Here is a 12,024-nt window from a genome sequence, read left to right as displayed (position 1 = left end):
CGGCACCCCTGCTAAGCGATACTTCCTGCTTCCTGAATGTGAAATTTCAGAAGCCAGAGGCAACTTTAGGGTTACACCCGTTAAAAACGTTTTAACCATTGAAGGTTAGAATGTGCCATGGGGCCTCCTGGCACCCTAACAACTTAATTTACATAAAGTTATTATGGTGCTTTGTGATGGCTAAACTGTACCTTTAATAGCATCTGGGAATAACTTTGCCACGAGTAAAAAACAAAAACTAGTTTTGTTAAAAGCTTAGTTACAAGATATATATGCATTGGAAATAATTAGACGGTTATTACCTTTAAAATGAAATTATTAGATAGTTTATCGTCTGTTCCAACATAGGCACGGAAGAATACTGAAACACTGTACTGTTTTCGGAGATCTGCAAGAGTTTTAAGAAAATTGAACTTCCTCTCTGACCACTTTCCATCACTTCCAATATTGGACTCCAATACTGGCCAACGCATTGATGACTGTGTCAATATTTTCAGAAGTGGCTTCATATCAGCTTCTTCTATTTCAGCTGTAACATGTAAAAAAAAAAATAATAATAATTACGCTCAGTATCGGTGTGGAGAAACATAGCACTAATTCCTTATGATTGTTTAAATCACTTTACTACTTTATCAAGTTTTTGAAACAAAATGTAATTTTTGATTCAGTAATGCAGCTCACATTTTATGATTCTTCATTTGGGAAGTAAGGTACACATTACAAAATTCGTAACATTATTATTAGAAGTATTTATAGAACACAAACTTATTCCGCAGCGCTTTACAATATTAGCAAGAGGGAAATGTAACAATAAATTAAACAATTGTTACAGAAACAAACGGTTAATGAGGACCCTGAGACATAACATGGAGCCACGTGGGAGGGAGAATATATATCTGCATGTCTGTGTATCTGTATGACTTTATGTGTATCCGACACTTTTAGAACACTGTTCTTGTCTCCTCCACTCTCTCCCATTAAAATGAATCAATTATATACATTAAACTTATCCAGGCCTTCTTTTTTTTTTTTTTAAACAAGACAAGCACTTATAATATTATCGCATAAATATCTTCAGTAATGACATAATGATGGATAAGAGAATACATGTGTTTCTACATTGCTAAATAATAAAAAATATAATAAATATTAGTCGTTGTGGACACTTACTTTCATTCATGCAGGACATATAAAATATCTTTGCTTTCTGTACTGCTTCTATATCTCTTCTCTTACTGATAGGCTTTTCTAGAAGTGCTGCAAAATAAGCAATAACATATTGGAGATTATACAGGGAAAAAAGACTGTTTTTGATGGGTGCCAAGCCCCTATTACGCATGGGAACAAATAAAGAGAAATACTATTTGTATGTCCAAATAATAATTGTTAGAGACATGAAACAGCTAAAATATATTTTTCAATAAATATTCTAGTGATCTAACAAACAACTTGCATATCCTTAAAGGGACTCCGTTTTCCTGGTACAGCAGGTTCCTGCAGTGCCCCTCTCCCTCCCACCCCTGATCCCAGGTTAAAACCCCTTCAGTGACTTACCTGAATCCAGCGCTGGATACCCCTCTCTGTCTCATTAGAGATATCTTTGCCAGAAGCTCAAGGAAGCAAGGTGAAGGGTCAGTGTAGGACTCGCTTAGGGGGGTCTGCCTTGACTTTGGCAGGCGGGCATTCCCTCCAATGGCCATTGGAGAAACTAAATTACCTCCATTTGTTTAAATATGCATATGGATTAAGGAGAGAGCACAGGTAACTTGTTTTCTTTGTTTTTTCCTATATATATTGGGGCTGATGTGTACTGTAGTCGTTGCTGCCGCCCAGGAGTGATGGGAGTGAGTGCAGGACTTATCTTTCTGTATTTGTAAAATTTACAGTTACCTTGCCAATTGTATTTAAGTCCTTGTAGAGTGAATAATTGTTTAGTGAATTCATCCATTGATAAAAGTAAAGGAACACTCCACACCAGCTCTGTATTTAGCGCAAGGCTGACAAGGCATTTTCCTTGGTCAGAATTCTCAGGGGAGCGGCAAAACACGCAGCCTCCAAACGCCACGGCAGATGCCTTGTCAGCCTCTTGTCTTGGGGGCCCAAGAGCTGGCTGGCTGGCCACCTTAGGGCTCCCTCGGAGGCAGACAGCTGCTCATAGTATAGACAGGCGCTGATCGATTATTGCCCCCTGAACTCTTCTGGCTCTGCAATCTCGCTCGCCCCGCAGTAATGCTGGTGCCAGAATATGACGTCATTCAGGCAGGGAACACAGCAGGAAGATCAGAGCTCCCTCGCCGCCTACATTGACCGACCCAGCCCAGCCAGCAGTGAAAGGATCCCTACTGCACCCCAGGGAAAGAGAGAATCCACTCTACCACTCCCAATAGCAATGTCTGTGTGTCTGCTAGTGAGTGTCTATGTGTGTCTGTAAGTGACTCTGTATGTACCGTCGGATGCATGCAGTGTCAGGCTCCCTCTGCTGGCTCCAATATGGCGGCGCCCATGAACAGTGGAGTCTGCCCGCGTTTGGAGCCAGGCCAGCCCGGAGAAAACTGGAACAGGAAGGTAAGGGAAGGGGAGGGAAGCAGATAGGCCCAGGCGGACTTCAGTTTAATATGGTGAGTAGGTGGCCTGACTTCCGCCGCCCGCCCCCTCCCCCTTCCCCTGACTCCATATTGTCCAAGTCCTGCAGGCAGCAGACTTACCTTGGAAGAACTGCCTATTCTGCAAGACTGCTCCCCATAGTGTTGGAGTGCCTGCAGTCTCCTCAGATCCCCCTCACTTTAGACCTGGCTGCCAGCACTTGAAGGGGGTAAGTTTGAAAAAATGTTATATTTAATTTTTTTATTGTACACTGTAACCCCCTGTCAGGGAGTGACAGGGGGTTACAGGCTCCTAATCCTTGTCATTTTGTCCCCAAATCCACTATCATCATTTGTTCTTCGGCATCCCATTTCTCACTCCTTTGTCACTGTATCCTACAAGCCCCATTTCACTTGGTTCCCTAATTGTTTAGTCTTGTTTCGCTGTATCTCCTTAAAGGGATACTGTAGTACCAGGAATACAAAGCTGTGTTCCGAGCACTACTGACCCTCTGCCTACCCCTCCCCCCCACACCTGTAAATAAAGGGTTAGAAACCCTTTATTTACTTGCCTTATCTCAGCGCAGCGCCTAGCGGGGTCTAATACGCATGCGCACAGCAAATGCCGAGTGCACATTAGACCTCCCCACAGGAAATTATTGAATCAATGCTTTCCTATGGGGAAAAATCTGACGCTGGAGGTCCTCATGCAGAGCTTGAGGACGCCCAGCATCAGATAATGGACCAAAAGTCTGTTTCAATTCCAGAAGCATTCCCTTTGGTAGACAGCCACTGAGGGCAGACTTAGTGATGCAATGTAAACATTGCAGTTACAGTGTACCTTTAAAGCAGCACTGTCACCGTCTGGGGACTTTGCCGAATTTGCAAAGACCCAGGTAAGAGTGAGATTTACTTATATTAACCTGTCTCTCATATGTGCAGCAATCTTGTTCAGTCTGCTCCGATGTCCCTGCGCAAGAGTACTGCGTTGAAGTTTATGCCAATTCCCTGCCGCTGTTACTGGTGACTGCTTTTAGGATAAACGATTAGACTCCACCCTGAGTCTAAGGAAGTCAGGAGGAGGAGAAATACATAGACAAAGTAGTCAATTATTTGTCTCTGTTAATCTCTTGACTGAGTTGGAATTTCAGTGGAATTCCAACACAGTGAGAATATTTTATAAAGATTCTATCTTTATGAAATACTAATTTCTTGGGGGCGGGTGGTCCAGGGGGGATGACGACAGTGCTGCAGTAATCCCATGCCTCTCTTAGCCTCTGCCACTAATACCCTGTCCCGCTAGTTACTCTGTCCCCAACCTGTGTCAGTCTTTCAACGTAATCACTTATCCCCCAATCCTGCATTCTCAGGGTGGGTAGGTTGTTTTAGGTTTAATGTTTATGTACTTTACACATAGCTAAGCTATTAATTCACCTGGGAAAATTGCAGTAAATGTGTGTGTAATTTACAATAAAAAAAAAGCTACTTGCGTATAATTCCAAAACCCCTATGTACATTAAAATAACTGGAGTTTTTTTTGTGTGAGTATTTTAGCTCATCTGCCTGTTAAAATTATATTAAATGTACATAGTGATTTAGGATAGTGCCAGGGCCAGCGCGTCCATAAGGCGGCACAGGCGGCCGCCTTAGGGCGCACCGGCTCCGGGGGCGCAAGATTTCAGTGACCAGCAGGAGGGAAGCTCTCCCTCCTGCCGGCCACCATCTCCGCCCCCAGTGCGGCAGGGCTGCGATCAGGCGCTGCGAGGGAGCTCTAACCTCTCTGCTCTGCTCCCTCGCCCGCTGTCTAGTGATGCCGCGGGAGCCGGAATATGACGTCATATTCCGGCTCCCGCGGCATCAGCAGACAGCGCGCGAGGGAGCAGAGCAGAGAGGTTAGAGCTCCCTCACAGCGCCTGATCGCAGCCCTGCCGCACGCCGCCCAGCAGCCCCACTGGACCCCAGGGAATGATCCACACCAGCTCTCCAGGTAGGGAGGCTAGGTGGATATTATTTATGTATTAAAATAATTTGTGAATGTATGTGATGTGTCTGTGTGTGAGAGTGTCTGTGTGTGAGAGTGTCTGTGTGTGTGAGTGTCTGTGTTAGAGTGTCTGTGTGTGTAAGTGTCTGTGTGTGTGAGTGTCTGTGTGAGTGTCTGTGTGAGTGAGTGTCTGTGTGTATGTGTCTGTGAGTGATTATGTGTCTGTGTGTGTGTGTGTGTGAGTGTGTGTGAGTGAGTGAGTGTCTGTGTGTCTGTGAGTGTGTGTCTGTGAGTGAGTGAGTGAGTGTGTGTCTGTGTGTGTGAGTGAGTGAGTGTCTGTGTGTCTGTGAGTGTGTGTCTCTGTGTGAGTGAGTGTCTGTGAGTGTGTGTCTGTGTGTGAGTGGCTGTGTGTGCGTCAGTGTGTGTGAGTATGTGTCTGTGTGTGTGTGTGTGTGTGTGTGTGTGTGTGCATGAGTGAGTGTATGTGAGTATGTGTCTGTGTGTGTGTGTGAGTGTATGTGTTACTGTGAGTGACTGTGTGTCTGTGAGTGACTGTGTGTGTGTGAGTGAGTGAGTGTCTGTGTGTCTGTGAGTGTGCATGTGTCTCTGTGTGAGTGAGTGTGTGAGTGAGTGTCTGTGTGTCTGAGTGTGTATGTGTCTCTGTGTGAGTGAGTGTCTGTGAGTGTGTGTCTGTGTGTGAGTGTCTGTGTGAGTGTCTGTGTGTGAGTGTCTGTGTGTGAGTGAGTGTCTGTGAGTATGTTTCTCTGTGTGTGTGCGTGAGTGAGTGTATGTGTTACTGTGAGTGACTGTGTGTGAGTGTATGTGTGTCTGTGAGTGTGTGCGTGAGTGAGTGTGTGCGTGCGTGAGTGAGTGTATGTGTGTCTGTGAGTGTGTGCGTGAGTGTATGTGTGTCTGCGAGTGACTGTGTGTGTGCATGAGTGAGTGTATGTGTGTCTTTGAGTGTGTGGGTGAGTGAGTGTATGTGTCTGTGAGTGACTGTGAGTGTGTGCGTGAGTGAGTGTATGTGTGTCTGTGAGTGATTGTATGAGTGTTGCATGTGAGTGTGTCAGTGTATGTGTGTGTCTGTCAGTGTGTGTTTGTGAGTGTCTGTCAAATCAGTGAGAGTATCTTTGTCATTGAGTCTGTGTGTGACTATCAGTGTGTCTGTCAATGAGTGTCAATCAGTGTGTGTGTGTGTCAGATCAGTTAGTCTCTGTGTTTGTCATTGAGTGTGTGTGACTGTCAGAAGAACACTAAGGGACAGGGAAGGGAGGGGACCAATAATGGACGGGGAGAGGGGCTGGTTAAGAGGCACATAGGTGAAGATGTTATTTTTGAATGGAGGGGCGGAAAAATACATCTTCGCCTATGTACCCAAAAATCCTTGCACCGGCCCTGGATAGTGCTCAAGTATTTTTTTCTTTTTTATTGTCTGTATTGGGGCTGATGTGTATTATGGTCATTGATACTGCCCAGGATAAGTGAGAATTTGAGCACAGGGATTAATTTAGTATGTTTATGTCTGTAATTGTATTTTTTTTTTTTTTTTGTAAATGTTTAATGATTTTTCATTGTAATCACAACACAAAACATGTCGGGAAATAGTACATCACTTAGTGCAGGGCTCGACAAATCCTAGGACTAGACTAGGAATTTTGTCCTGGTGGCTGACCGAAGGAGCATGGAGCAGTAATCTTCCTGCAGTGCTTGCTCTGTTTCTTCCCATGCTGGTTAGTGATGCATGCATCTGGATTATGACGTCACTCCGGCCACCGCATCACTAAACAGCACGCAATGAAGCAGAGCAAAAAGAATAGAGAGCAGCCACACCGCATACTAGTGAAAGAATCCACTCCAGCTCTCCCAAAGGTAGGGAGGCTGGGTGTGCTTAAATTAAAAAAAATAATAATAATAATAATTTGTGAGTGTATGACAAAAATATGTGTGTGTGTTTAGGTTACCGCCCCCCCTCCGATCTCATGGCACAGGTAATTTTACTCACTTTTTTTCAAACACTGTGCTGGCCTCACCATGGTTGGCCCTGCCACCATGGCTGAGTTAATCAATCTTGATGATTTCAGCCAACCCAATGCTTTCTCGTAAGAAAGCATTGGAAGTCTATTGTAAATGTGCTGCAAAACGTTGCACTGCAACAATCTACTCGTAAAGATGCACACTGTGCAGCACTGAACTAGGAATCACCTCTACTGGCCATCTGAGTGACTGTCACTAGAGGTGTTAATAGGCAGCAATGTAAACACTGCCTTTTCTCTGAAAATGTAGTGTTTACATTTAAAGGCCTGCATGGGCAGGCTTTAGACACCAGAATATTAAGCTATAGTGGTTCTGGTGACTATAGTTGTTTTTTTTTGGAAAACCTTGCTCCCAACTTTTTTAGCTGGCTCCTAGATCGCAAACAAATTTGTCAAGCCCTGCAACAAGCAGGTTTGAACTTTGAGGGATTATTGAGTTGGTGCAGAAGCAAAGCAGATACTCTGAGAGGAACACAATAAAAGGAAGGAATGGTTTGGACAAGGCTGGCCTGTTCTAGCTGCTGCAGAGAAGGAAAGAACCTGCATCAAGGAACATGACCAGAGCGAGGAAGGCAGGTTGAGCTGTGGATGAAATTTCACTTTTCCTTATAATGTTAAAATTCCTAATTGTGTGTGTGAAATTAAACTTCATTCTTATTCTTTACATGGCTGGAAAAGTATAATCAAAATGCCAAAACTATTTAAGGAAAATAAATCATCAGGGGCAGTGTTCAGACAAAGACGAGCAGAAAAAGAGAAAGCTGGGAAGCGGATGTCTGAAGCTTTAAAGGAGTACTTGACTTCTCACAAAAGGAGAAAGCAAGATACTGCTGCATCAGAACCAGTTTCCAATGTTGCAAGCGAACCCTTGCAAATCGATATTGATGAATCTTCATCATCATCATCATTCAAACAGCCCATCACAGTCCAAGAGGCTGTTAATGTAGATGATGCAAATACTGGAAAAATACCAGAACAACAAGATGATGAGCAACCTTCCACATCATCACACTCTGTCTACCCTGAGAAGACTATTGTCCCAGAAGAATCAAATGACAAAGAAGAAGAAAGAGAGGAACTGCAGCAGGAGGAACAATCTACTTCTTTGGCAATACTGGATTTGTCTGATCCAGCTAATTGGCCAGCTGTTCTCACCACCTCACTAAGGGATGCTCTTGTCAGGAAAGGTCCTGCAAAGCAAAAAACTAAATTTCATTTTCCCCAAAGATGCGGTGAATAGACGTTTCACTAAAGCAAATTACAAGCAACGGCTGCCAAACGGAGAAGAAACCTTTAGAAACTGGCTAGTTTATTCTGTCAAATTGAACAAAGTATTTTGCTTTTGTTGTAAGTTATTTGCAACTAAAGTCACTACAAGTTTGACACGTGGAGGTTATGATGACTGGAAAAACTTATCTCAAAATCTTTCCATTCACGAAAAGTCTAACTCTCATCTTGTCGCTGTAAGAGACTGGAATGAACTCTCGAGAAGATTTGGTTGTGGAAAAACAATAGATGCAGCTTCCCAGAGATTGTTGGCAACTGAAACACAACATTGGCAAGATGTTGTTAACCCCTTCAGGACGGAGTCAATAGTGCACGTTCTGATCAAAACAAAACGTAAACAAAAACTGGAATTTGCGCTATGTGTCTGTTCACCCGTAGTTCCCCTCTTTCAAATTATATGCACCCACACTTATTATATATCATTTTGTTCAGGAGAAACAGGGCTTTAATCTATCATTAACTATTCATATATGGAACATCATTTATTATGAATAAAAGTAAAAAAAATGTGAGAAAATAAGATTTTTTTTTAAATTTGCATTTCCGTCTGACATTTTAACTGTGAATGTCATAATACTGTTAGGTTTTACTGCAAAAAAAATGCACACATTTGTAATCAGCGATGTCTCACGAGTACAACAGTACCCCCCATTAACAGGTTTTATGTTGTTTTGGAAAGTTACAGGGTCAAATATAGAACATTACATTTTCAAATTGAAATTTGCCAGATTGGTAATGTTACCTTTGAGACGGTGTGGTAGCCCAGGAATGAGAATTACCCCCATAATGGCATACCATTTGAAAAAGTAGACAAGCCAAGGTATTGAAAGTGGGGTATGTTTAGTCTTTTTTAGTAGCCACTTAGTCACAAACACTGGCCAAAGTTAGCGTTCATATTTGTTTTTGTGTGAAAAAAGCAAAAAACGAATATTTGGCCAGGGTTTGTGACTAAGTGGCTACTAAGAAAGACTGGACATACCCCACTTGCAATACCTCGGGTTGTCTACTTTTGCAAATGGTATGCCATCATGGGGGTAATTCTCATTCCTGGGCTACCATACACTCTCAAAGGCAACATAACCAATCTGGCAAATTTCAATGTGAAAAAAATGAAATGCAAGCCTTATATGTGACTCTCTAACGTTCCAAAACACCATAAAACCTGTACATGGGGGGTACTGTTATTCTCGGGAGACTTCACTAAACACAAATATTAGTGTTTTAAAACAGTAAAACATATTACAACAATAATATAGACCATAAAAGTGCAGTTCGCTTGTAAAAAATGCAAAAAACGTCACTTTTACTTAAAATATCATCGTTGTAATACAATTTACCAGTTTGAAACACGAATATTTGAGTTCAGCGAAGTCTCCCGGGTAAAACAGTACCCCCTATGTACAGGTTTTATGGTGTCTTGGAGAGTTACAGGGTCAAATATAGTGCTTGCAAATTAATTTCTCTGCACTTTCTCCCTGTGTTGTCATGCATGTCAATCAAATTTTAATTAATCAAATCACATAATTACGTTAAAAGATTATTTAAATATACATGTAGAATTTTAATATATATGCATTTATAGGTATTTAAATTCTACGTGTATACTGATGTAATCTTTTATGTAATTATATGTATTTATCTATATATATATATTTGCGGTTATTTGCATTTTATATATAGATAGATATATATAGAATGTCATTCTAAGTGTATTTTGTTACCGATATATATATATTAATAACAAAATACAGTTAGAATGAAATTACATATGCATATATAATTTATATTAAATTTTGTTTCAATATTTTATTTATTTATTTTATTATTTAATTTATTTATTATTTTAATTATACGTATTTATATATAATATATATATGTACATCTATTATATATATAATATATATACATATTATATATATGTAATGTCATTCTAAGTGTATTTTAATATTAATATATATACTTATATTAATATTAAAATACACTTTGTATGACGTTACATATATATAATATGTATATATATTATATATATAATATATATACATATTATATATATATAAAAATGCATTTATTTTATTTTTACACATGTCTAATTATTTTTTTTAATTCTTCCCACCAGCAGGGGGACTGTCTGATATTTCAAACAGTCCCCCTGCTGGCATATCCACAGCCAGCTATAGAGGGCCATGTGATCGCTCTTTGAGAGCGATCACATGGCCCCCGGGGGCCTCATTTGCCGTGGGAGGGCTGCCTGGGCTGTGAGGCAGTCCTCCCGAAGCGGATCGCGGCGGAGGTAAGTATAACTTACCTCCTGGGGCTGCAAGCCGTTACGGCGTGCTATGCCGTCATAACGGCGTTAAAGCCCACTTAACCCGTGACCGCATAGCACGCCGTAACGGCGTTAAGGGGTTAAGCGCCTTATAGGCATAGTAAAATATCTTGGTCGCCAGTGTTTGGCTTTCCGAGGTAGCAGAGATACATTATACAGTGACAATAATGGGAATTATCTGCAACTTGTGGAAATGCTGGCCACATTCGACACCGTTATGCAGGAACATTTGAAAAGAAAAAATAAGGAGATTTTCCAACATTATTTGGGGAAAGACATTCAAAACGAACTCCTCAGCCTTATAGCGAAAGAAATCACAAAACACATTCTGCAGTTGTTGAAAAATGCAAAGTATTATTCTATAATACTTTATTGAAAACCAGACATTACATTAATTGAACAAATTACTATACTTGTTCGATTTGTGTCCATCAAGGAAGGCAAGTTTCCAACTGCTGAACCAGAGATCTGTATAGAAGAAAAAATTCTAGGTTTTATCCAAATCCAAAGTTCAACTGGGGAAGGTTTAACTTGAAAAATGTAAGATCCCAGTTGGTGATATGAGAGGACAAGGATACGATAATGGATCCAATATGAAGGGCAAACACCAAGGTGTTCAGAAAAGAATCCTGGATTTAAACTTGCGTGCCTTTTATATTCCCTGCAGCGCTCATACATTAAATCTAGTTGTGAATGATGCAGCCATGTCATGCAGGGATGCTGCAACCTTCTTTTCTATTGTACAGAAAATCTATGTGTTTTTGTCAGGATCCACAGTTTGATGGAATGTCTTGAAGAAGCACATTGGCAGACCTGCGCTTAAACCTTTGTCTGACACCAGATGGTCTTCAAGAATAGATGCTATTCGCCCATTTAGGTTCCAGGTTGGAGACATTTTTGATGCGCTCTCTGAAATTTCAAGAGAGAACTCTCACACGGCAATGGCACGGTCTGATGCTGAATCGCTTTCAAAATAACTGAATAACTTTAAATTTGTTTGTCTTATTGTGTTGTGGTACAACATCTTAAATAGAATAAACTTTGTTAGCAAACTTCTCCAAAGTAGAAGTATGTATCTTCCAGATGTTATAGATATTCTGCAATACACAACCACTTTTTTGAAGAATTATCGTTCTGATAAAGGGTTTGAAGATTTACTGGTAGAGGCAAAAGACCTATCATTAGAAATGGAAATAGACCCTGTGTTTCCTCCTATTGTGCAACAAATTAAGAAAAAGAGGATGTTTTGTTATGAAGCACCGGATGATCCAATTTGTGATCCTGCAATTTTTTTAAAAAATTTAGTGCTTTTACAGCATTTTGGATGCATGTATTAATTCTCTTGATGAGAGATTTGAGCAAATTAAGCACCACAGTAAGCACTTCCAGTTTCTTTATACTACACAAAAACTTATGGATGTACCAAGGGAAGCAGTTATGGAGTACTGTACAGACTTGCAGAATATTTTGACTGATGATAAATCAGGAGATGCTGATCTGGATGGAGCACAACTTTGTGAGGAACTTACAATATTGGCCCCTATCTTGAGGCCTACAATGACACCCAGTCAGATTCTAGCCTATGCACTTAAAAATGGCTTTGCTCCCAATGTGTCTATTGCACTTCGCATATTGTTGACATTGCCAATATCTGTTGCCTGTGGGGAGCGAAGCTTTTCAAAGCTGAAGTTAATAAAAAATTATCTTCGGTCCTCTATGTCTCAAGAGAGATTGGTGGGACTTGCAATGATTTCCATTGAAAATCCGATTGCAAAAGAGATTGACTTTAAAACTCTGCTTCATGATTTTGTAAAT

At 40.9% G+C, this 12,024-nt stretch overlaps 1 protein-coding gene across 1 annotated transcript in view; it reads right to left on the bottom strand.

Annotated features, from left to right (window-relative positions):
* PHEX (phosphate regulating endopeptidase X-linked) overlaps nucleotides 1-12,024 on the bottom strand; it is a 231,325-nt gene that overhangs the window by 171,267 nt on the left and 48,034 nt on the right. Inside the window, exons 4-5 of the mRNA XM_063450262.1 lie at nucleotides 1,171-1,257; nucleotides 303-529 (exon numbers count right to left, since the gene is read on the bottom strand). Of these exons, the coding sequence (XP_063306332.1) occupies nucleotides 303-529; nucleotides 1,171-1,257 (314 nt within the window). The remainder of the gene's footprint in view (nucleotides 1-302; nucleotides 530-1,170; nucleotides 1,258-12,024) is intronic.

This window comes from Pelobates fuscus, chromosome 1, assembly GCF_036172605.1.
Source record: "Pelobates fuscus isolate aPelFus1 chromosome 1, aPelFus1.pri, whole genome shotgun sequence".
Lineage (NCBI taxonomy): Eukaryota > Metazoa > Chordata > Amphibia > Anura > Pelobatidae > Pelobates > Pelobates fuscus.
This window is presented reverse-complemented; position numbering and strand designations above follow the sequence as displayed.